Here is a 26,054-nt window from a genome sequence, read left to right as displayed (position 1 = left end):
TTTCCTTTTTCTGATTTCTAACACTGTATCCGAGAATTAGAAGTTATTCTCAAGATAAAATCTCGAGATTTGTATTTAGATTTGACTCTTTGAACGCTCTAAAGCTTTGCATGTTCCTCTGCAAACTGCCTCAATTTTGAAACAGGAATGCCGCAGGAATGTTAACAACCTCCTTCTGCATTTTCAATGCTCCATGACAAAACTCGGAGCGCTTGGATTGGCAGGCTCGGTACGAGGTGGAGAATGGCTCTTGTCCTTCAGGCACATTATCAAGCTCTCAGAAGAAACTGAATGGGAAAAAAAAAATATGTCAATCACATGCAGGAGAGAAGGAGAAAGAAAGATGGAGATTGACAGACAGAGACGCAGAGGGAGACAGACAGAGGCAGAGGTCTGCTTGAATTGCAGACAGACCCTGTCAGTCCCACTGGGCTGAAGGAAGCAGGGATTTGTTAGGCAGCAACGGAGGCTGGTTTTTACTTTTAATTAGGGATAAATTAGGGATATCGTTAAATATATTGTTTAATCTGTGCTCTTCTTCGGGCAGTTGCATCGGCATCAGCAGACCAGCTTTCTTTTTAGGTGCGCAGAGGAGTGTGATCATGCATAAAAACACAAACACAGATTCATCTCCACTATGGTTTAAATGCAACGATCAAGTGGCCTCTCACTGCAAGACATCAGTTTGTTTTTCCTTTGAAGGGAAGATGACAATTGGGATTTGAAACAAACATTGGTCCATTGGCTGTGTGTGTGTGTTGCGTATGACTGTTGTGTGTAGCTTCCGACATAAAGATAAAAGCATTCATTTGAACAGGAACACTAAATGGTAAACAGAGAGAGATGACAGCGGACTAGGAAACTCCAATGTGTCTACTGTATTTGTATGTGTGTGCTCGCGCTTGTGTATATGTCAGACTGGGTTCCTATGGTAACTGTCAAGAGATAGCAGCAGTTCAGTATGAGTTATCACTCCACTGTGTTTACTCAAGGAGAAGAGTTGGATGAGAAAAAGAAAAGAAAAAACACAGGCGGAAAAAGTACACAGAGGAAATGAAATGAAAGTTTGATAAGGAGCAAGAAAAGAATTGTTTTTTTTTCCTCTGTGATGACAGCAGTAGATTGACAGCTTCCCTTCTCCTCATTATGTGTGTGTGTGTGTGTGCGTGTGTGTGTAGCCTGCACTGACACGGAGCTTCACAGTCTGGCTGCCAGACTGAAGGACTGGTTCGGAGTTCTCCACCTCGACGCCAACAGAGATCTCAAATCCTCTGACAGCTTCGACTCTGCCACTGGACGTGAGTACAGCCCCCCCCCCACCCCCCACACCATATATATGTGTGTGTGCAAGTGTGTGTGCAGCCCTTGCCTGTTGAAAAGCCATGCTTTTCAGTCCTCATGAGGACTGGCAGTGATGTTGACAGCGACCCTGCTCTGTTCTCTGTAATGTCAACATGTCTGAACACATCTCAGCTCACACACACTCACATATACTCAAATCTCAGTGTGCTACTGGAAAAAGATAGAAATGTAAGTGATGTGGACATGCTCTGTAGTTTCTAAAATGTTCACCTGAATTTTTTTTTCTCAGTTTTTTTTTGCCTCTCTGTCTCTTTCCTCCTCTAGACTTTGACACCAGCATCTTGCCCATCTGTAAGGACTCACTGGGCTGGATGTTCAACAAGCTAGACATGAACTTTGATCTCCTGCTGGACCAATCAGAGCTGAGCGCCATCTACCTGGACAAGTATGAGCTGTGCATGAAGCCCCTCTTCAACTCCTGTGACTCCTTCAAGGACGGCAAGCTGTCAAACAACGAGTGGTGTTACTGCTTCCAGAAACCTGAGGGTGAGGGAGAGGAAACGAGGACGGAGGATTAAAACAGTGATTGCCAGAAATAGACGTAGAAAAGAAGAGTTAAGACGTATGAAGCGATACTTCATTAATGAGGGTTACTGAACTGTGTTCATTTCACAGAAGTGAAATATATTAAAATATCCTATATAAAAATAATTAAAATATTAAATCACTCAAAAAAAAAAAGTTAACAAAATCTTCATCTGACGCAGAGTTTCAGTCTTTGCTGAGGTAAAAAAAAAAACAAGCTGATGGGCAGGAAGTGGAACATTTGAAGAAAAGGTTTTGATGGAACATGGGTTTTATTCTCATAGGTTTGGCCATTATTCCCATGTGTTATGTTGACATTTTGCTACCTAACTTCACTGCAGACATCCGGGGACACAGTGACATCTCTACAGCACAGCATGGCAGAAGTACAGGCAGTAAAAAGATCAGACAGGTTGTAAAAAACACCAATCTTACTATACTTACTTGTACCTCTAAAACACTCAGTTTTTCCAGGCAGTGAGGAATCATTCATTTACTTCTGGTGTACTCTTTCTCAGTTCTGCTTCTAGTTATGTGTTATAGATAAGATGGTAAATCTGGGTGTTTGTTTACAGCCTATGTGATCATCTGAAAGGTCATGTTCTTTGCCCTATTGGACGATGTCCTGCATCTCCAGATCTCACCCACCAGCTTGTGTGTGTTTCAGGGAAAATGTTATCAAAACCCATAGGAATGATGGCCAATAGAGACCCAGGGTGTAAAACAATTACGTTTTTCTTTAAGGGACATGGTACTACATGATTTGGGAAAGTGGTGACAGTGATGTCCAGTATGCACATATTGTAGTTAATGATGTTGGCAGCAAAACCAAGACCGTGGCGCTTTAAGGACATACTGGATTTTGGAGGGTGAAAAATAGATTCAGAAAAAGACTGATAATCTGTAGTAAATGTGAGGACTGATCCACTTTAGGAGAATGTACAGAGGACTGTAAATGTTAGTTGGTGTCCAATACAAGAAATCAATGAGGTGTTAAAGGAGGGTAAGAAGCTGGAGTAACCAGAGTAAAGTAGATGGTAAGAGAGAAAAAGAGCCATTTCAGCTAAAGTAGGTTGGTAGAAAGACAAAGTAAGCTCTTTTAATGAAACTGTTTTGTATGTTCTCTGGTTGTAGGACTGCCTTGCCAAACTGAGAAGAGCAAGATGCAGAATCAGAGTCGAAGGAAGAGCCTCATAGGTCAGTTTGGATGATTGACAGCTTTCAGCCATTCCTTCCTGTACAAGAAACCAACATGTCCACCTTGGATGATAACAAACACACACACACTAGCGTGTCTCTTTTCCACTGACAGGCAAAAGGGATAGTAGGGAATAAACATACCATGCACACACACACACACACAATAAAGCACATCCTGACATTTTGTACACATGTCATCTGTCCCCTCTGGGCAGACTGTTCAGTGTTCCAGCTCACCACACAAAAGCCTGAAAAATGAGATTGGACTGGGTCAAATGAAGGTAACAGAAAATAGGTGCAGGTTTGTGAGTGTGTGTGTGTAGGTGTGTAGGTGTGTGTGTGTGTGTTATTGAAAGTGACGGCCTCACCTTAAACAGGATGTATGGTTGTTGTCCTGCAACCTTCACAGCACTAATTGATTGTTGATCTCCCTCTGTGAATACACAAGAACCTTGGTTTCAACCACAGGACACGTACATGTGAGCAGGGTTCAGATTTTACTCCCTACCTTTGTCAATTTGATGTTCCCAGTCCTTTACCTCTTTTCATATCACCGCTTAACTTCAACTCTTTTCCTCCCCTCCTCTTTCTCTTTGTTCCTAGGCTCTTATATTCCTCGTTGTACTGATGAGGGCTACTTCAAACCCACCCAGTGTCACGGCAGCACCGGCCAGTGTTGGTGTGTGGACAAATATGGCAACGAGATCGCTGGCTCCAGAAAACAAGGCAACCCCAACTGCGGTAAGACCATAACAAACACACACACAGATTACTCCGACATATGCAAACACCTACAAGTTCAGTTCAGCAAAACAAGGGGTCTGGTTGTGCTGTGTTTGACCTTACTGGCTCCCATTTGTCTAACTGTCCTTCAGAGTTAGCGCTTTGATCCAGGTGGACCACTGTACGTCTGCCTTTTCTTCTCACCCCTTGAAACCTGCAGCAAGACGAGAGAGACAGCTGAGTTTCCCTTTAAAACATGATGTACCACTAAAACACAAATTGCAAGTTTGTTCTGTTTCTTTGCTCAGTATCTCTCCCTGTCTCTCTCTATCTTTAACGGTATCTACACATCAGTGATCATTTAGGAAACAGATAACATTAGACATGCCTCTGGAGCAAGTCTGGCTGGTTTGCCATGTCTGATTCTATCTGCCTCAGATATTTAGCACATGTAGCTTTGATGAAATACCAGCATCTTGCAAGTCAAGTAGGAAAATCTGTCACACTTGTCAGCAGAAAGCAGTGTCAGAAGATTTGTTATAAATCTGAATTTGTAAAATGACACAGTTGCACCTTGCAGAAGTGAAGAAACACTTAAACTGCTGCTGATGTTGGCAGCTGTGAAGATGCATTTAGACAAAGAATATACATATATATATATATATATTTATATATGTGTATAATTAAAGGGCTTTGATATATAAAAGTCATACTTAAAGAGCCAGCAGTGGAAATTCAAAGGGAATGGTCAAAAAGCCAATAAAAGCACTTTGCTGCAAATCAATGGCCAAGGGATTTCATAGTGGGAAAAAAAGAACAATAATTAGCAAGAAAGAATCCAGGCAGACATACTGATTACCAATCAAACAGCCAACTCACAGTCACAGATTACGCCTCACTTGAATGCCAGTCTAGTCCAAAGCCAGTAATTGCAGCTTCCAATATTGATGAGTTGTCTCTCTGGTCACCACACACACACAAATACGCATGCACACACACACTGACAGGAGCAGCTCTTTGTCTCCAGTCTAACAAGCTCATCTACCTCTGGCTGAGTGGCCTCAGGCTGGAGCAGCCTGGACTTCTCCCATTCGACCCTTCACAGAACAAACAGGTAGCAATGCAGGAACTCTCCACTCGATTGTCTAAACACAAGGACACCAAAACTCATTTTAACACTGTAAGTGCCACTCAAACAAAGTGCACTTACAGTGTAAATAGGCAATTTTGAACAGAAGGATTTTTAAGGTGCCAGTTACAGAAAAGGCTGGAGGTGGCAGCTGAGATAATGACTCCTGTTCACACACTGTCACTGCACAAGGTTCAACATTAGTGCCAAAAAATATTTGTTTATCAAAATGTTTGCAGGTGTAACTTGATGTAACTGAGCTCAGCCAGAAACCACTGAAACAGGCTAGTTTATCAAACGCTTGACTCTGTGTTGTGAGACGGGAGGTTTTTATCTGTTTTTGCTCTTCATTGTCTGGGTAGGAACTGAATGTATATTCTGGTCAAACATAGGACTTGACTGATGAATATCAGTTTGCTAAATTTGTCCAAAGTATTGAGCTAAAAAAAAAAATCTAGCTCAGGCATTTGTTTCACGAACTACCAAAATTATACAGCTACTAGTGGCATTTACCTACTCAGAAGGATTCCATGAGCCACCGTACACTATCTGATATTTGGCAGGGATCACAGGGATCTTTCTGTGCTTCTAATCTGTCCATTTGTCAATGTTTTTGTGCACCTCCCCCACAGACGAGGACCAGGAGACATCAGGGGATTTTGGCAGCGGTGGCGCAGTCATTCTCCTCGACGACCAGGAGGAGGAGCCATCACCGAGCGTCAGGAGCCGGCAGAAGAAGAGACGGGGTCGGATCCACCCCAGAGGAGCCATCGAGGACGACGAGGACGAGGAAGACGATAAGGATGACGAGATCGGCTACGTTTGGTAGCTCCGCTTCATTTTATTCTGCCATCAGCCGACCAGGAAACTCCGTTAACTCAGCACAGATCTGAAGCCATTCCAATGTCTCCTCCTCCAGTTACCTTGGCAGCAGTCCATCTTTTGGCTCCTGAACTGTAATTCCTGTCCCTAATCCAGATCTCTCTCTCTTCAATGAACCTCATCCGACCTCTTACTTTTCAAGTGTTTCCTCAGACAGAAAACAGCCTAATAGATTTCAACAACTCTCAAGCCCCTGTTAGATTCTGCTCAAGCTGTCCATGTTCTGCTTCTACCTTCCCCCTAACCTGTGCTCTTTAACCTCTTCCAACAAGGACACTTCTCTCTCCTTCGATCTCCTCTCACTAATTCTGTCCCTCTTCTATCTCTGTATGTCCATGTCAGAGCCTCTGGTCAGTCTGTGAGCGCAGATACATTAGCTGATGTATTGGATGTAAATATGTCTCCTCCAGGAAGGCCAGAATGGGGATTACTTTCCCCTTTCCTCCATCAGCGATTCATTCTCATGTTCTGTGTCCCAACATCAGGCTCCTTCCAGTGTTCATCAATGTTTCCACAAATCACAGCCACACTCCCAGGCTCTGAGATGCTCCCCCACTCTCTCTGTTATTTCATGGAGGATTGTAAATTATTTAATCGTTGATCTTGAATGTCCCAGAAAGCCCAGGAAGCAATGAGATTAATGATGTATTGTCGTTGTTGTTGCATGTTTCTCATCGTGTTTCTGTAAAAGAGAGATTTTACCTGGCCAGGTCTAGCTCTATGCATCTCAAACAGAAAGTGATGCCTATTTGGCTGCTACAATACTTTGTTGCTATGTTGATGCTGTCTAGTGTCTTTTCGGTTCTTCTCCCAATCTCAGGAGGTAGGAAGTTGCATTGCAGGAGTGATAGCAGTGTAGAAAAGCGAACTGCAAGGCCTACAGTCCAAATCTGCTGTGTCTCAGCCAGCTATTCTTTTACTAATTGGTCAGTAGGACTGCTGAGGCTGTTTGACTGTGCATGGACACTAGAGGAAGAAGCTGCTCCTGAGCTGGGAGGACACATGAAATCTGGCGAGCAGAGTAGACACTCTGCTCCGCCTCCCAACATCGGATATGTTCAGTGATTTGAAAATGAAATCTTCACCATGTCAACTAAGTGAACTTTTATTTGTAACTTTGAAAATTTAAGTAAAGTGGCACTTTGGGTGTCTTTTGAACCTTACAGGTCTGTGTCCATGTGTCTGTTGTTCTCCTGATGTACCATTAACAGCATAAGCCTCACACATTTCACATTATTTCGCTAAGCCATGATGAAATAAAAACACATATTTTCCTCACTTTGAAAACCATCTGTTTGAGTTTCTCATGCTGTTTGGTTTTATTTCTTTTTTTTCTGAAGCTCAGATTTCTCTGCAGTAGAACAATCAAAGCCCTCCATCAGTCCTGACCTTTTCCAACCTTGAGAAAGCAGCCTCCCCGGTTAGAAGCCGACATGAATGGTAGCAGCAGAAAATACTCTTATCTTGCCTTTGAGAGAGGAGAATCATAAGCTGAGCAGCATCCAAAAGAACATAAAAGCTTAATTAGTGTTTTTGTAATATCACTGGGTAATGGGACAGCTGACCCCACTGGCTTTAAACAGCCCGCTCAGCACTTTGAAAACACATTGTACCAACAATCAGTGGCTAAAAGGACAACTGAATCTTCTGGTTTGAAACAGCCTAATCAGTAGTTCACAACACACACTGTCAGATACAATAGACAATGGGCCTAACTATGTGCATCAAATTATGCCAGGAGCTGCAGACGGTGTATAATCACCCAATTGTGGGACCATGGTTAGTCCTTCTTCCACTGCCCTCAGGCTACATGACAAAAGTTGCAAAGAAAATGTCTCACTCGTTCATCATTCATCACCAGCAGTCTGCCTCTCTCCCCTTTTTTGTTTTTTCGCACTGTATCCACCTTGTTCTTAGCTCCATAATACCTTGTTTGAATTATGGGTGCAGCTTCTGGTTATTCCTTTCATTGAACTGGCATCTTCAAGATTTAGCAGATGCAACAGGTGTCTTCCCTTTACTGTTTTTATTTCTTTTCTGGGAAATAAGTGATATGACAGCACAGCCTACCACAAAAAGATGAACAGTTTCAACATTTTGGGAAACACTCATATTCTCTTTCCCATTGAGAGTTGGATGAAAAATACCACAGATCTCTGTACAGTAAAGATGAAATCGCTGCCAGAAGCCATCTAACTGGGCTTAGCACAAAGATGGGAAACTACAGGAAACAGCTCACCTACCTCTGCCCAAAGGTTACAAAAACAACCTACTAGAACCTCTAAAGCCTACTAATAAGCTCATATCTCCTTTATTTAGCCAGGGGTCTCCAATGCTGGCTGGATGCCGGCAAGAGCTTTAAGCTATATTTAGTGTATAAACATGAAAGTTGTATCAATGTTCTGATCTAACTTTGAAGGAAAGCGAATAAGCTTTCCTTCAAAGTTCATACCAGTGACTTCTACGACTGAGAAATAGCAGGGTGACCTGAAGAGGTGGCATCAAGTGGCAGTAACAAACTAAATTAGCTTAGCATTAACTAAGTGATGGGGGTGAGTTAGATCAGGTTCTGTTCCACCTTCTTTGATTAAAGACTTCGGAAGAACTAATAAGTCCCAGAGGCCTTCAGAGTGTTCATCGCTTTACTGTTGGGAGCAGCAGTGTTGGTAGCACTTTTGGTACGTCACTTCCGAGGAATAACCAGAAGTCGTGTATAATTACATGACTTAATTGGTGGATATATTCAAATAATCACAAGCCCGAACTATTCACATTTTTAATCGCATACCAGTTCATTTTGCCTCCTAACCACGAAATACATCTACTATACACCAGCGCTCGCTTTCAACCCTCTTTGTCCACACACACACACACACACACACACACACACACACACACACACACACACACACACACACACACACACACACACACACACACACACACAAATACACACTCTCATTATTGTTTCTATTTCCTTCCGCTCTCCCACTCACTCTCCTGGAGTGAGTTCCATCTTCATCTCAGTGAGGGAGATGCGTGGTTGTGTTTTATCCTCAGGGCACTCTGTTTCTCTTTTTTATTTCTCTATTGGTTGCTTTTTTATTATCCACAGATGGGTTCCCTGTCAGGTGTATCCCTCCCATCAGCCCAGGGTCTCCATGGGGACCAGGGATTGGCTATGAGTGGGGGGGCCTTAAGCAATTGCTTGTAATTTTTAGCGAAGAAAAGAGGTGGCTTGATGTAGTTTGTCATTTAATACAAGATCTAAGTGTTTTAGTTATTATTATTTAGTTATCAGGTCCTATTAGTGTCCTACCTTTAATTCTGATCATTGATAATCCACCATATCATACAAACTCTAACTCTGAGAACATACACACAGTGAGGTACAGAACTGTGTGTTTCAACATAAGTCTATTAAAATTAAAGAACATCACACAGCTCTCCATCGATTAGCTAGTGTGGTATTTCATGTTTTTATACATTTTTCATGCTATATCTTAGCTGTTTATGAGTGTGTCAAACAAACGATACAACACGTTAGTGAGGATTAGAGGTTCTGGTGGGTGTATTTTGCACAGAGCCAAGCTAGCTATTTCCCGCCATTTCCTGTTTTTACCATCAGCTAAACTAACCAGCTGCATCATATTTACATTAGGGTGACGTTGATCTTCTCATCTAACTCTTTGTGAGAAAGCAAGCTTGCAGTTGTTTTGTTTACCTAGTATCCATGGTGATTAAATCACTTGAGTGATTGATGGACTGTGTATAAGCAAACAAACAGTCCCAGACACCATCATGATCAAATCACTGAATCTGAAAACAGCCATGCTTTGACTCATTCAAATCAACATCTCATACTATAAAGCTTTGGCCTGTACTGCATCTTCTTAATACTGAGAAGTTTAGACCACTTAAATAAAAGAACAGACTGCAGATGGTGTCTGCTTATTGCTTCATTTGCATACCCACCATGTAACTGGGCCACAAGCCAAGATTGCCACTTTAGCAGGTGAAAAGTCCAAGTGGCTCTCCAAAGTCCTCAGGCTTCAGAGCACTGCAGGTTCTTCCAGGTAGTTTTCATTCTAGGTGTGTGATCAAGCACCGACTTAGACCTGCGACCACAGGGGAGTGCAATTAACTACCTGACAGAATACAAATCCAGCACTGCTCCAGGGCCCGAGGACCAGATTTGAGGATCACTGGTCTAAAGCCTGCCTATGTAATTGGCAGAGACATTGTAATAAGTCGGGATCATCTCTCCCTAATCTGTCACAGCCCACCACTTCCACTCACACTCTCTTTCATGCGTGACTGCCACTGCACCAGCCAGCATTGGGGACATTTGAACAGACCAGACCCCCTCATGCACCCCCGATGGAGGTTGTCTTGGATTAGTCACTTGATGTGGTAACCAACAACACCATTTCCAAATTTGCAAATTTAGAGAGAGATTATACTGTTCTCATTAACACTCTGCCAATGAAGTCCCTCCTTTGGCACTAAATTGCTGGGTGTAGCACCCCCCCCCCTTGCTAAATAAATTAAACAGGAAACAATTCATAAGCAGTTCCAGTAGCTTCACTCCCGGCAACAGTGATAAAATAAATTGGAACTTTCAGGTGAGCAGTCAGGCGAGACCAAACCACATTAAAAAGGAGTGTCACATTACCCTCACGCCAATATGGATGTATTTACCTATTTAGGTTTTCTAATTTTTTTTTTTTTTATCTGATTGTTGCTACTGTATATTTCAAAGCTAACGCTTCCTCGTCCACCTGGAGCTCTAATGCTATTGTTACTGTGTTTCCTCCTGAAACAAATCCATTATTTTTCCATGCAACAGAAATGTGATGTGAATTTGTAAACACTGTGTGACACCAGTGCCCTCTGGTGGTCTGACACCAGCTTTGAGTTGATGGTGAGTTCAAACCGCAGCTGGTTCGATGTGATTGTGAATGAAAAATACCTCTCGGTTGATGCTCTGGTGGCTTGGAGGTTCAGTGCACTGACCATTTAGTTGCAATTTGCCTTTTTTCTCTCTGCTCATGTCACTCCAAATAAAAGGATACACTGCCTGCATGCCAATGCAGTCTTGATTGATAAATCTTAACGGCAAAAATTTCTTAACCATTACTATCATATTTTATTACTATTCAAAATTTTATGTCATTTTCTTTTGTAAATATCTATGTACAATTGCATAAATGTAGTGGTTAAAATGGTCAAAGCACAGAAATAAGCTTGCATAAGAAAGGCACTTTATAACAAAAAATGCCACAAAAAGAGAAATACAATCAACATCATCATCATGCTCATTTGTGTTTCATATAGTTTGTTTCTTGCAGAATCAGAGGACTGGAAGGGAAGACCTCCTTGTCTTGTATAAAAAAAAAAAGAAAAAAGCTTTGGGATATGGCTGTAGATAAAAGGCACTGGATTTAAATGTTTATATAATGTTTGCTGCTCTTCTGGGCAATTTTATGCTTAATCATTTACAGAAAATAATGCACAGATAAGACCTTTGCACTGGCAGCAGCATCACTGCATACTCTTAGATGTTAAATAGCTCACTGGTTGGCGCCTCATCTCACCAGCGGTTACTCTGGGCAGCAACTTCTAGATCCATGATTCGTGGTAGTCGACCACTAGCGCCGCCCTCCAGGTATCCAGGCTTCACTGCAGGTGTATCCGAGAGCCTCCTCTTGCTCTTGTTCAGGTCTGGATTTAAGGATAGAAAAATCATTTTCTCAAGAGAAGGCAAGCTACACCTACCACCTTAACAGACGGTGAAGCAGAAATGAATCCAAGCTAGGACATCAGATTCTCACCTGCGATTGCCAGTAACATCTTGCGTCTGGCTCCAAACGTGGAGACACCCACTTCCTTCAGATCCTCATCAGACAGAGTGAGGAATGTCTGGTAGTCAATCTGGATGAATGCAGATAGCAATTGCATCATGATGCTCATTCATAATGCATAACGCTTTTGGCTGGGGGACAAGAGTATGCTTGTTTGTGTACATCTGTGTGTTTCAAGTTCTCCCACACAGCTATTCCAACTTAAAGGCAGCGTGTGGAAGAGATGATGAAAATGTATTTTCACCCTCCAATAAGTGTTTCTTTTTTTTTTTCTTTTTAAAGTTTGAACTTTGAAAATGATTGCTTGCAACTCGCTGCATGTGTTTACCTCTTGTTGCTCAAACACGTTGATGTACTTGATCAAGCCAAGTTGGCTGAGCAGTTCAGGTAGGTCATCTGTCATTTGGGGGGAGGGGCTACGCTGACTGCAGGTTGACGCCCTCCTCGATGAACACGCGCCTTCAAAGTAGCTGCTGCTGCTCAGGAGGCTCTCCGCTAGACATAAAAAGGTCGACGTTAAAAAAGAGAAGACCAAAATTGGACATGGGAAAGCGGCTACCTCGTCAGCCCATAACCCCAAGGTACGTGTGTAAAACTTACAAGGTTTGTCGTTTCTGCTTCGGTTCATTGACGATGCAAATGCGGGGAAGGAGGAGGTGGATGAAGAGAAAGTAGAAGGAGGTGAGGAAGGGGAGGAAGAAGAAGAGGAGGAAGAAGAGGAAGAGACAGGCAGGGATGAAGATGCAGATCCACGTCTGTCCCTCCAGTTCTCTGAGTCACTCCCATTACACATCTTCCCTGTCTGAGCAGCCCATGACTAGAAAGGGAAATTGTGACGCCATCAGATAGATTAGATTAGTGTTTCTTTCAGCTGCAAAAATTTTATACAACAGCAGCACCCTGTACTGTGACTACCCCCTTCTTTTATCTATCTTTGTCTGCACTAGTCATGAGACAAAACAACTTCAAGTAATTACAAATTCTCTTGTGTGCTGAAGGTTTCAGCACACAACATCCATAGGTCCAGAAATTTAATTATAGAAGCCATTAATCATGTCTCTAAACTAGTTCATTTGCCTCTATTGGCTGACCTGTGATAGTAGTGCGCACTCAAAATATTAATGCAGTGGACATAGCAAATGCTTCTTCAGAGCTGCTAGGGTCTCAGAAGAAAATTGAACTTGTTCGAGGGATGCTTCTTGCTCTTATTAACCTGAGTGAGTCTGCTTCTCCATCACTGAATACCGAGCACTCAGAGAACAGCCGTTCAGGAGGCTTTTAAAGATCCGAGAAGATGAGCTGAAACAGCTCAGGTAAACAGGTTGCCGAAGAGTGGCTGTGCTGACCGAGGCGATGGTATCAGACCCCAGGAAATTGAGCGTACAAATTGGCAGTGCTTACCGCACAGTGAGATAAATGCTTCAAACTGTTAAGAGGGCAATACCAATAAATGAGACTGTTAGTGAGCCACGATGGGGGAGCTTGTTTCACCGCACTGCAACAAAAGACAGCTTTGGCAGCTCAAACAAATTCAGCAAGTTCAGCAAAAGTATGTATAATTAAGCTCAAGCTACAATTAATCCAAATGAACCATACTAAGCTGGAGGTTCATTTCTTTTCAGTTTGTTAAACCAGAGTTTAACTCAACGTTAAGCTCATTTGCACCTGTTGCTGGCTGGTGCTGGTGCTCAGGTAGGGTTTGTAGCTGCGGCGGCTGATGTTGCGGAGCTCTTTGACAGCCTCGGCCGGCATGGACTTGGAGAAGCCGAGGCCACTCCAGGTGTCTGTGGGTGTCCGGACCTCAGTGACCACAGGCTTCCTCTGCATGGCTGGCATAACATACACAGCAGATCCAGAGAGGAAAAAAAAATGCATATTTAAAAACTAGCTGTATTTAGCAGATACAGAGCAACATCAGTATTCATTTTGAGTCATGTTTCTAAGTCCAATATTCACTTTTGCTCTCCACTAACTCCTGAGGGAAATATCCAGCTCTTTAGCTGATAAAAGATCCACAATGTTCGCAGTTAGTCTCTAACTTTGTCTGTCTGCTGTTTGTTAGTGCTGGGCAGATAGTATACAGTGGGTTTCTAAGAGGGTTTTTTTTTTTTTTGCTAAAATGAGCCACGTGCTGTGTCTGAAAACAATGCTAATGACAGCAATGAGTACAACAAAACCATAAAGTTGCATGCCATAAAACCAAACAATAAGCTAAAAGATGCTGAAAAGCTCCATAGAGTTGAGGGGTACTGCAGAGTGGGTGATATCATCTGCGGTATCATCATTACCAATGACAACTTTCACATGAACATAGGTATTTGTTCCATTGTTAATGTGAAAATACTGATTGTAGCAGCTTTAAAAGGAAAAAGATTTGAATGCACACACACCTGCGGAGAGAAACACAGCTGTACAGAATTATGCACTTGGTACTGTAATTTCAGATTCACACTGATACTGTATCTAGCATACAAATATGCTCTTTTCTGCAGTCTGTCCATCATGAAAATGCAATGCAGGTTTTCCACGTCTTCTCTGATATTCTGAATTGGACAAGGTGGGTTCAGCTGTTAAATGATGAATTTCAAACAGTGCTTCCTTTTGCCAGCATGTGGCACAATTAATAAAACTCAAATCACTGAGACTGAGACAGATACACACACTCAAATGACAAGTGACCCTGGGCCTCTTTTGGCACCACAACAAGATTCATGTGGGAATGCGTGATTAAAAAAAACAAACAAAAAAAAAAAACTGGGACAGCGCTCCACAAAGAGTGCGATATCAACAGGATTATAACTGGTGGGCTGTCATTTGTGTGCGTGTGTGTTGTGTCAGTGTGTGTGTGTGTTTTGAGTAAATGTCCCATTCATATACTGGCATATGGGTGTCTTAATGACTGCGAGGCAGATGGCCCATTCAAACTGCTAATTCATAATCCCATAAAGCAACACTGAGGGAGTTTAGTACCATTTGGCTGCAGAGCTTCCCAGTAGCTCTCATCCTGCATGATGGATGAGGCAGTGTTTCTTGTGTATATGTGTGTCCATGCATGTGTGCGCGCCAGGCCACACACACAGCTGTCTGGATGCATGTGTGTGTTGTCGGCATTGTGCACTGCCCCATGTGAATTAAGTGGGAGTGCCAATGCTACTCTATTATAACTTTGGCACAGTGCAGCCCATAAACAGGTCCCCTTCATCAGTTGTCTTGGCAGTGTACAGCACTGAAATGGCCCCCTCTATCAAACCCCTGCCTCTGCTCAGGATATTAATGTGTTGCCTCTATAACATACTCAAACTAAAAAAGCTACTTCATCCTGCCTAATCATATGACATAAAATCATTATTTTAACAACAATATCACCAAAACTTGTACTAGCATTTTTACAGCAAACTAAATAAATTCCCTTGATCTAGTGTTGTTTGAGGAGCTAAGTTAAAGTAGTTTTTTTTTCCAATCTGTGCTCTCTTAGGCTGCAAAAACAACAATGTGGTTGTAGAAAGGTGAATGTTTGATGAGCAAGGCAACAATGTACAGCAAGTATTGTGTGCCAAATTCCTCTGCAAAATGTGCTTTAATACATTTATCTGCAGTGTACAGCGACTATAGATCAATACAAAAAAAAAAAGAAATACTTGCTTAGCAGTGCACTAATTATTGCTGCAGAAACCTGTGCAGAGCTCCTGAAACCACAGTAAGACAGGAAGAAATATTAAACATTTAGGAGCACTAACCTCTGGTTGCCAGTAGTTTCTTCTTCTCATAGTCATAATCCTACAAAGCACAAACAGGACATAGAGCAGGTAAATAATGCATGAAATTGAAATAGAATTTTTTTTTTCTCTGAATGCTGAGGAGAGGCAAAGGGAACCTAATTTACAGTGGGAACGAACGCTTGCATAAAGCAACATTTCCTGCTGCTGTGGCAGTAAACTTGTTAACGCTCAGTGCAGTAACCTTTGAGGGGGAGAGACGACAGATAGGAAGGGAAGCATACAAACACAAAAATCGATTCTTAGAGCCAAATCTTACCGGGGTCAGAGATGTTACATAACACCACAAATAAACTGTTCCTGCTGTTTTTAATCTATCTCGCCATCTACAGCAGGCATAAGATGGACAGGAGTTAATCTTGTCTCCTCTTTCTCTCACTCTTATACCGTGCTCCTCTACTAATTATCTCTAAAACACTATAACACCTTCACACCTTCAGTGTCATGAGTTTTTCAGAGGGTTGCAGAGATTTGATCGACTGTCCGCTGAGAATAAGTTCTAGCCAAATAAGGTTGTCCATAGATGCAGTGTATCATACTGTGAGAAAAAAAGGGGGGTGGAGGTTGGAGAGACCTGCAATTCCTGTTTTTCCTCACCTCAGCCTTGGATGAGTCAGTGCGAACATCCTGAGCCAGCGTCATGTCTCTCCTCAGGCTGTTTCTCCGCTCATTCCTCCCTCCCTCAATCTCTGCGTTCAGCAATCTGGCGCACACACAGACACACACACACACACAAGGTTAGGTTAAATTGTGATGGCTGTGTGCAATATTTGAGAGCTTGTCAATTCCTTCTCTCCCCAGAGCAACAACAGCAATATTATTTGAGGATTTCAGTGTTAAAATGCTATATATTTATGTATTGTGCCAAGACAGAGCTGATCCATAGAAACTGCACTGCATTGCAAACTTTTTTCTATATTATCCAGAGAACCACATAAGGACAGAGTTAGTGACTCAGCGAAAAACAAAATATAGATGAGGTAAACAAGCATTTCTTTGTCTAACTTGGTTTTCTTTGTTGGCAGATTTTGTAGATTCCCAACAGATGTAGTACATGCAGGAAGAGTCAGCTTCCATCTGGGGATAAACCCTGGATCCCCACAATGTCAATCATTTATTTTTAGGATATGACTTGTTTTTTTGGTTTAAGTTCAAATAACACTCAGGTGAACACTCTGGAAATTGGTGTAAGGCAACATAATCCCCTCACAAGTGGCAAAAGCAAGTGTATAAGTTTGCTTATGCTCACCTGTAGGTTAGCGCCTGCCCTGTTGAATGTCGCCTGCCCTGACCGAAGACCTTGGCAATGTCGGGGCCCTGGAGGCTCCCCCTCCGAACCATCAATCCCACCCTGCTGATGTTGTTGTTCACTGCATCACACACCTCAGATGACGACATCACCACGACCTTAGAGCCCTCATCCTCTGATTGGCCAGACTGGTCCTCATTTTCAAGGATCTGAGCAAAAGGACAGAATACAGTGCCCAGTTTTGGTTTTCGCTCACATTCATATGTCAGGAAGGATTTATTGTCTTCTCACAGCAGCTTGATTATAACAGTGACAAACCTTCTCCAGTGGCCGGCTGTCTGATCCCTTCAGTCCTGTCCTCCCCTCATCAGCTGGAGGGGTGAGGCCTGGTGGAGGTGTGGGCCGGGGCTTAATACCAGTCAGCATCTCTGGTGTGGGAGCAGGCACAGGGCCTAATCAAAATGAAGGGTGCATGATGGCAGTAAGCCAAAAAATAAAAATAAAAAAATCACATTAGTCTGTACTGAAGTATAAACAACATAGCAGAGTTCCCATCCACCTGTTCTTCTGCATGTTTTGAATGTGAGCATAAAAGACAGCCTGAATAGAACATTTTTCAAAAAGGTTAAATGATTAGTTGAGATATGTAGAAATGTTGCCATGCTGAGCGCACAAAACAGTGATGAAAATTAGTATTTGTTATAAAAGTATGTTATGTTGCCAGCCTAATTCTGCTTCCTCTTCTATTTTATTTTCTATGAATGATACAATATGAGGGTACTTCTGCAGCCCACATGTCTCCATGTCTCATCCACCAAAAAACCCTGGTGCTGGATCAAATCACCACCCAGTATTTGTGAATAGAGGAAATAAAACTACTTTGTGAAAGTACCATGAAGTGTTGAGTAAAGCAGAGGTAAAATGTCATGATGGACCTTTACTTGCAGTTAATATTGCTATTTTTGTCTCCCTGTTTTAGGATGCTCACATTATAGTACATTAAGTTGTTTGCATTATTCAAATCCAAATAAAAATTGGTGCAGTCTGTGTGCTGCTTTCAGCCCATTCATCTCAGTGTCCTCTGGGCTGGATATGTGGGAGTGAAGGGAAATGGTAATGGTGTGTGCACTGCTGTCCACCACAATGTCCTGTTTGGCCAAAATTTTTAAATTCTGAACATGCAACAGTGGCTTTCCAATTTCCATGTTATTTGTATGTAAACACACCTACACAGATGCATATATGTACGTGAATCCTCACCTTGCTCAGACAAACGAAGCTGCTGCAGCAGCATGTTGAGCCAATAACTGGTTAGCCCGCCGCTGGTAAGCATGGGGTCAGGGGTCACCTCGATTACCTTGGCAGTCTCACAGGAATCCAGCCCCAGGAGCAGGCGGCGGGCTTCATAGAGACAGGAGATGTTCCTTTCCAGACCTTTCACCACCACTGACTGATAAATATGCACCGACATAGTTTAACATCAACATTCAACTCACCCACAGTAGGGGAGAGTAGCTTTACATTCAAGATCAAAGCAAACACTCACAATATTTCAGTAGAGATTTCTTATTTAACCCAGTGAGCATGAAATAAACACAAACTCTAGTGTAGTTCTAGAAAAAAAAAAGACCATTTCTTTTCAGATGGTGACTTTAACAATGCGAAAGCAGCAACGCTACATGGATAAATCTGTACCTTGCTGGTCTGTTTTACTTTGGGCTTGACACTAATGAAGACTCCCAGGTTTTGCATCATCTGAGCCAGTTTACACGGATCTGCTTCCCCATCCTCACGCATGTCAAACATCAAACACACGGGCAAACAGTCCTAGACATGCAAACAACAGAATAAGAAAACTTGTGGGGAATTTTATTATTGCAGCAGCATCCACAGATACTGTCCATTCTGTTGATTATACTGTGAATAGAAATGCAACAGTGCAGAAACAAGAATAGAAATTATATTTGGACATGTGCAAGCAAACAAAACTAAACAAACACATGCATCTGTTACCTCTCAGCAGTGTTCTTTAGAATAATGCTGCCTAAACAAAAACATGCCACTGTACCATGAGCTGCTGCCGAGCCAGACACACTCCATCGGGGCTGCCCTGGATAAGCAGCGAGGGAGGGCTCTGAGGAGCACCTAGATCTGGTAAGATGATCTGGGTTTGGGTCTGGTGCATGACGCTTAGGAAGTGAGCTCCGTTCTGACCCAACAGGAACAGATGTTGCTGAGAGGTGACATCGAGCTGGCTGCTCACTATACCGCCTGTGACCTCTGACCCCAACAGCAGGTCCATCAGGATGCAGGTCGCTTTCTGCCAGGTGATGATATGTACATACATGACGACAATTATATCTTATTCTAATGTGTATCAACTGCAGAATGGATTCAGTTTCTCTCTCTAAAATGTTTCATGCTAACCTTGACAGCAGCTGCGTTGCCCTGCAGGCCCCAGACGGTGCAACAGCTTCCGTAAAAGGGGGGCTGTGCCTGGGGCTGGGGTGGCACGGCCCTGAAGCTCACACTGACTCCCAAAGTCTGCACTACCTGCTGGATGAGCGGGGAGCCTGCATCTGGCAGAGCCTGGGGCACCAGACTGACTGGGAGGTCAAAGGTCAAGGACAGCGGCTGCAGATCCTGCGACAAGGACGATCGTATGGAAAACAAGAGAAAGAGCACGAGATGGAGAGGAAACCGAGACACAGAGGAGAGGGTGAAATGAAGAGATGTGAGAAAGAAAGACAGAAAGTGGCTTTTTGACAAATACACCTGTCTTCTTTGTGTCAGCCACGCTATCAATCACTCTATTGATGGCTGTGTCTGACGGGAGCGAAGAAATTGAGTTTTGAGACAAACAAAAATCTATCCTGGGTAGTCTCTCCTCAGATTACCCATTGACCACTCACTCTTATCTGTCTCCTGGCTTCCTCCACTCCTTCTATGGGCCCAGCAATGGACACCTAGTAAATGACAAATGACAGAAAATGACATTTAAATGAAGTTGTTTTCAGTCTCTTCTCAAAGCAGCAGTTAGTGGCTCCTTAAAATGACACCATAGAGATTGTCACCTGATTGCTTTTCTCTCCAGTAGCATTGTGACGGTTGGAGTCAGGGAAATGGATGTGACAGGACGTGACCTCCATCACTTTTTTTATGTTTCCACCGCCTTTCCCGATCACGTGGGAGTGCTCTGTATAGGCCACGTCCATCTTAAGAGTCACCTTGTTCACCTGGATTTCATATGAACAGTAGTAGTAGTTACATTAGAATAAAAAGATTTTCAAAAACCACTTCTTTTAGGGTGAAAAAGCTGTATCGATGTGTCTGCACCAGTACATTGTCGACTAAATTGTTAGGACAAACTGTGAAAATCAAGTACCAGCCCTCACCCTGGTTTCTAGTACTTCTAGTATCTTCTTTTTGGCTTCCAAAACGTTGGCTTTCTTCCCTTCCACCTTGACATGTGGATCTGGATGAAAATAGCAGCTCAGTGTTACAGTAAGGTCTGAATGGGCTAATTTTCGGTTGAGGCGTTTGAGGTGTATCAGCAAATGAATAAATATGTGGGAAGAGTAAAAGAGAAAGACAAGACGGGAAACATCGAGCACTGATCTGATGTGTGACTGAAAAGTCAAATCAAAAGTTTGTCACCTTTCTTCGACTTGGCTCCAATCTTCAGCTTGGATGGCCATTTCACCTGAGTGTTAGTTTCTCTCATCACCTGTGGAAGCACAAACAATGTGAGAGAGTGAGAAAGAAAGACGGAGCTGTCATTGTATGCAACAAAGACACACACACACACACCACCACACAACACATACAATCGGAACACAGACATCCAGACAAACAGTGGATCTCTTCGATCTAAGAATACAAAGCCTCATTTGCATTTCAAAGGCTGCAATTATCACCTCCGTAAAACCAGTAATCACTGGATGAACAGTATGGAACAAATGAAGTGGAGAATGCAAAGTGGAGGCAGGGAGGCTCTTGCTGATCTCTGAGCTACATTTAACCAGGATGCTTGATTCTCTGATTACAGGTGGCTGACACAGAGAACTGCGCCTGAATTTGATCTGTTATTTCAACTTCTGGTTTATGAATAAAATGTTTCCAAGTGCCTGAGTTTTACTTACTCTCTCAAAAAACTCCTCGCCTGTCTCAGCATCTCCATTCTTTGGAGCTGAAAGACACAAAGCCAGAGAACATGAAGAACCTAAAGACAAAGATAAACATTTCAAAATTCCTGCAGTGTGATTTGACACATTGTGTTGGTCAGCAGCATATTCTTCGGTTCACAGCATAATAATGTCCAATATTAAGCATGTGTGCAAAGCCAACATTTAAATGTTTACTTGGTTGAGATTTGCCAAGCAACTGGAACAAGAGGTTGCCTGGAACATAAACAATTTTAAAAGGCCATCGCTCCACGGTGACATTTACAGGGTACGGGGGGAGCCCTAGGAACGCCTTCACCCCCCCTCATCACTATGGGTTACACTGGCCGGAGCTGAGGAATGGGAAGAGAACAGTATGGGGTGGAGCGAGAAGGTGGTGGTTGGGGGGTGAGGGGGACAGGGGACCACAAATTAGCCTAGAGACAGCTAATCACATTGATGGCATTTGCTGACGCAAAGACCTCCCACTGAACCGAAAAATTAAATAACAAAATTTTGAACAAAAAAAAAAAAAAAGAAGAAGAAGAACAAGAGGTTGTCAGCCTATCACACTGACATCTCAAGTGCTGTGTGACAGATTATTACCTAAAAGGATGAGATATACAATGCGTACTGGCTAACAGAGGGTGATCAAACAGCCACAAACACACAGTCCCAGCTGCACACACATTAAAACAACACGCAGTTATCAGAGCTGAACCTGCTCAAGCGCCTTCCCATCAAGAGCCGGCACGAGGACAAACAGACAAACATCAGCCTCTATCTGCAGCAGTAGCACATTGTCAGAAAGAGTTTCCCCAGTAACACAGGGGAGGCATTTGTCATAAACCTGCCAAGCAGTGATAACTAACAGAGGCAGTTACCTCTGCTTCCCAGACAAGAATGATAATAGCGAAAAAAGACTTCTGGATGCATAAGCCATTACAGGTCATAAATCATGATGATACAGCAACATGAGTTTGGTGGATGGCAGCTATACTAATGGTGACAACAAGGACGCAGCCAGCTGGAGGCCCTGACAGACGCACGGGGTCAGGTAGATAACAAGTGGCTGTGAGGAGGAGCACACGGTGAGGCCATCACAGGCATCGGCAGCAGAATAAGTTTCAGAAAAAGCAGCTGACAAGGCAAAATGTGAAAATAAGAGTGACAGTGGAAAGCTATGGAGCTCACTCACCATACAACATGTTCTCCAGCTTCTTCCTGTCGATCCTGAACCTCTCCTCCACCCACTCTGGGTCCAGACTCTGCCCTCTCGCATTCTCCTGCCCCAGCGCAGAGCTTCCTCCCGCGTCGTCCTCTTCCTCATCCTCTTTCTCCTCTCTGTCACACTGGGCCTCACTGGGCTCAGGCTTTGCTGCTGAGCCGGGTTCTACGCTAGTTTCCAAGTCAGGCTGCAGGGGTGCTACGGTGGCCAGGACCAGAGAGCTCTCCTCGGTGGTGGTGGTGGCCATAGCAGGACTGAGCCCTCGTCAATGTTTGTGTGCGTGCGAGTCGTATGTGTGCATGTGTGTGACCAAGGAGACCAGCAGGGAGAGAAAAAAAGAGGGGAGAGAGGGGCAAGAAACACCCCCCTGTGCCTTTTCTTTAAATCCCCCGCCCCCTTCACTTAATTTAGTACACAAATCTAACTCTTTCTCTCTCCCTCCAAGCTGTTTGAAGCTTGACGGATTTGCTGCTTTGGCCTTGCATTACACAGAAGGAAAACCACTTCTTTACTACAACACAGGCCATGTCCTCTCTGTCTGAAGGGCTCTGCACAGACAGACAAACAAAAACCACAACTTCAACTAAGGCTCACTCTGCTCAGAACAAATCCTCTGTAATCCTCAGTTCAATGTCCACAGATTAAGTGGATAGATAGTCAAGGGCTATGGTAAGACAAAATACACATCTCATCCACAGACACATATGCGTCCTGCAACCCATCCTCACACCAGCATACACAGCTAACAAAATAAACGGGGCATCCAGTTGGGTTCCACTGCATGTCCGTCCATGTCTGCCCTCCCTCCCCTTCCTCTGAATGAGACCTACGAGGGCTCGAGATTCCAGAGGTCGGGGTGAAGGGGAGAGGAGGAGTGTATCACAGCAGTGAGGGTATGGCGTTTGTGTGGAGGGGAAGCTTGCAACAATGCTTAAGATAAAAGAGAACTACAAGTAAAAGTACTGCATTCAAAATGTACTTAAAGTAGTAAAAGTGTTCATTCTCACTCACTCTCTTCTCTTTGTGGAAAAAAAAAATTGTGAAATATTGGATGATCTTGGACCTGGAACAATTAATTAAAAGAAACCAAGTGAGAAGTTTAGAGGGGAAATCTCTCTTTGGTGGAAATGCTAACAACTTACAGATATCTGAAACATGAAAAAAAAAAACCACAGCTTTATTTGTATGGGATCACAAGCCAATAACCAACAACAACATATTGCATTTTATAAACATATTGGGTTTTTTTAATGTAAAATTTGTACAGAAATGAGCAACTATAGCTGTCAGATAAATGTTCAGTGGAGTGAAATGTATATTTATCCTGAAATGTAGGAACACAGAATATAAAATAGGATCCACTAAAAATACTCTGGTGGAGCACCAGTACCTTTAAACTGTACTTTAGTAAAGTACTTGAGTAAATGTACTTAGTTACTTTCCATGACTACTGCCAATATTGCTCAGATTTATTACTACGCTTGCACCCACTGCCTAGAAACTCATTTGTTTGTGAACAAGCAGGCAGTCAGAAAGTCGTAAACTTTACTGACAGAGGAGAAATGATTTAAAAGATGCAAAAAAAGGGGCAACTGAGATTTCTGAAATTGCTTAGGAATTATTAGGTCCCCTCCCTGCTTTGAATTTCTCGAACTTGAAACCTTGAGCACAGACTGAAACACGGGTAAAAACAAACTGCTCAATTAGTCAGGTCTAGCGGGACCCTGTTTCCAGCTCAACTCGATGTTTTCCATATTGCCCAGACAAATTTGGCCCCAGGCGAGTCAGCAAACATTATTTGGCAGTGCAGAGATCTTGCTAACATTACAAATTACTGCAGGCTAGACTTGTTTGCCCAAGGAGGATGGTAAGTGAAAGTCATGATGACAGTGTCACCATGGAAACTGGTCAAGAAGTGAATTATTCAGTGAAGTTTAATTCAAACTTCACAACAGTAGATCTCCTCCCTCCAGCCTGTTTAGCCCCATCTGACTGGAAGAGCGTGTGTTTCCAGTAAGTGTCAGGGCGTGCGTCACTGTTTGACCCGCGGGCAAAGCAGAGAAAAGCCAAGCCGTCTTGCAGAGTGACTGATGAGCTCTGGACGGTTTGCTAAAATCAACTGTGGAGTCGGGTTTTGAGCAGCATGTCAAGAATAGATCTATGTTTCACCTATCTGTGCTTCGGTGTATTCTTTAATATGGGGACTTCCATTAGTGTTTGAATATTCATCAACAGTTGTTGTCTAGTGTGCTGCTGCTGTCACTTACTGCTGAAATTACAGGGGTGTTATCTTTCAATTTGTGTATGTAACCTTAGAAAAGGGATTGGTTTGGAAAGTTTTTTAAAAAATCAATCAGGGGAAACCCAGACACCCAGAACAAGATATGGTTGAAATGTGGCTGACACAGGATAGCTATGGTCCACTTGAGACAGAAAAAGACACCATTAGAAATCAAGCCTGTAAAGTACCAAGAAAAAAAACAGACTTGATGAGAAAATGCTGACACAAGTAAAAACATGTTAACTGAACCAAGGGAGATGGAAAGGGACACGCCCAATCACACCCAGACACGGCCAGACATGTCCATGAGTTCCGGAACACCCTATACAATAAAACGTGGTGTAAGTTCGATAGATTTCAGTTGCTCCTGCGGGACTTCTCATGCTTTTGAACTCTGTGCTGGAGGAATAAAGCTTTCTGGATTCAACCTCTATGATCTCCTGTATTTCACTGACTCTGTGCATTTTCTCTGGTGAAGACTTGAAAACTTAGAATTCTGCAAGAAGACAAAAGAGACAAAAGACAAAGGTGTGGGGACTCAGCTGGACCTGGACTCCGCTTCAACTGGCCCTTGACGGGGTTCACAGCCCGGCCTGAAAAATCCACATCACAATCCCTGAACCTAAAAGTAAATCCTTTGTTCATTCAGACAGACAGATAAATAGAAAGACAGATATAACACACATAGTAGGAAATCATTTTACAACTATCTACCCTGCTGGTTAAAGCACAGTCTCTTTATTCACACCAGCACCTCACTACTCATTATACATTTACCTGAGCTCGCACTCTAATCCTGGGAAACCTTAACTAGATGTAACACACATTCATGTGTCCTCAGAGAAACTGTGGATAAGTGGATTAGAATTAATGGCAGAAAGGGGGTTCATTTTTAATTAGACAGCATCATAAAGCCTGGTGGTCTCTATGACTAATTAATCACTATACTTAATTCAAAAATAAAATATTGCCTTCCTTCAGCGAGCTGAATCTCTATAAATCATTGGTTTTAGGAATTATGGGACTCAGAACATATTCCTTCAGGTATTTATTTTTCAGCATTTCTGACACATGAAGTTATCAAATCGCAAAGTGTGCCTTAGATTTGAAATGGCCTTTTCAAAATACAGTTTCCCATTTATGCACACATTAGTAATGCAGGCTACCTGCATTGCTAATGTGTGGATATGAGCCTATATTTAAAAACAGGGTCATGTTGTTGTGTAAAGCCATGTGCAGTCCAGGTTAGAGACCACCAGCCAGGGCCACAGTCAGGATTTTAGATATACTAAGGTCATGAGTAGAAAAACTCGCCTCCAACACATACCTCAAATCTCATCTTTTAAACGGTATTTTCAGTTCCCTTTCAGACATGTACCTTGTTCCATAAAAGAAATGTCATGTCTCATAAAGTAAACCAACAAAGTCATGGATGACACTTTGACAAATAACAGTACCAAAAAAAATAGAGGTGTAAATTCAGGTTCAGGGTCAGCTTGTGCATGCTGGTTCACTGTCACGGCTTACTGCGACACTTACTATGGTACAGGTATTACTGATAACATTGTTGATGTCATTAGTAACACCTGTGGATGGACACAGTTCTGTTCTGTTTTCCTTTTAAGATGGCTGTAAATGATGATGCTGCCCTGTCCACAATGCACCTCCCACA

At 42.8% G+C, this 26,054-nt stretch overlaps 2 protein-coding genes across 2 annotated transcripts in view; one reads left to right on the top strand and one right to left on the bottom strand.

Annotated features, from left to right (window-relative positions):
* Positions 1 to 6,532, top strand: part of spock1 (SPARC (osteonectin), cwcv and kazal like domains proteoglycan 1) — a 91,351-nt gene extending 84,819 nt beyond the window's left edge. Inside the window, 5 exon segments of the mRNA XM_041048015.1 lie at positions 1,179 to 1,298; positions 1,627 to 1,848; positions 3,022 to 3,084; positions 3,691 to 3,828; positions 5,572 to 6,532. Coding sequence (XP_040903949.1) covers positions 1,179 to 1,298; positions 1,627 to 1,848; positions 3,022 to 3,084; positions 3,691 to 3,828; positions 5,572 to 5,768 — 740 coding nt within the window. The 3' untranslated portion in view covers positions 5,769 to 6,532.
* A 4,474-nt stretch (positions 6,533 to 11,006) lies between these two features.
* On the bottom strand, positions 11,007 to 22,684 carry bicc2 (bicaudal C homolog 2). The gene is made up of 19 exons (XM_041048014.1): positions 22,072 to 22,684; positions 20,853 to 20,899; positions 20,368 to 20,437; positions 20,106 to 20,185; positions 19,785 to 19,946; positions 19,623 to 19,676; positions 19,138 to 19,353; positions 18,779 to 19,030; positions 18,406 to 18,537; positions 17,971 to 18,160; positions 17,029 to 17,162; positions 16,711 to 16,919; positions 16,059 to 16,164; positions 15,423 to 15,462; positions 13,351 to 13,514; positions 12,286 to 12,502; positions 12,014 to 12,180; positions 11,656 to 11,755; positions 11,007 to 11,545 (listed from the first exon to the last, which is right to left on the bottom strand). The coding sequence occupies exons 1-19, from the start codon at positions 22,346 to 22,348 to the stop codon at positions 11,415 to 11,417; spliced, it is 2,748 nt and encodes a 915-aa protein (XP_040903948.1). The 5' UTR covers positions 22,349 to 22,684; the 3' UTR covers positions 11,007 to 11,414.
* Between the last annotated feature and the right edge of the window lie 3,370 nt (positions 22,685 to 26,054).

This window comes from Toxotes jaculatrix, chromosome 10 (genome assembly GCF_017976425.1).
Source record: "Toxotes jaculatrix isolate fToxJac2 chromosome 10, fToxJac2.pri, whole genome shotgun sequence".
Taxonomy (NCBI): Eukaryota; Metazoa; Chordata; class Actinopteri; family Toxotidae; genus Toxotes; species Toxotes jaculatrix.
This window is presented reverse-complemented; position numbering and strand designations above follow the sequence as displayed.

Bases quoted from the DNA above. Each gene is read 5' to 3' on its own strand.
- bicc2 (XM_041048014.1), bottom strand. From the start codon at position 22,348: ATGGCCACCACCACCACCGAGGAGAGCTCTCTGGTCCTGGCCACCGTA. The intron at 19,354-19,622 runs GTGAGTGGTCAA...TCCTTGTCGCAG, and splicing joins AAGCCAGGAGACAGATAAGA to GATCTGCAGCCGCTGTCCTT. The intron at 12,181-12,285 runs GTAAGTTTTACA...TTTTATGTCTAG, and splicing joins AAGCAGAAACGACAAACCTT to CGGAGAGCCTCCTGAGCAGC.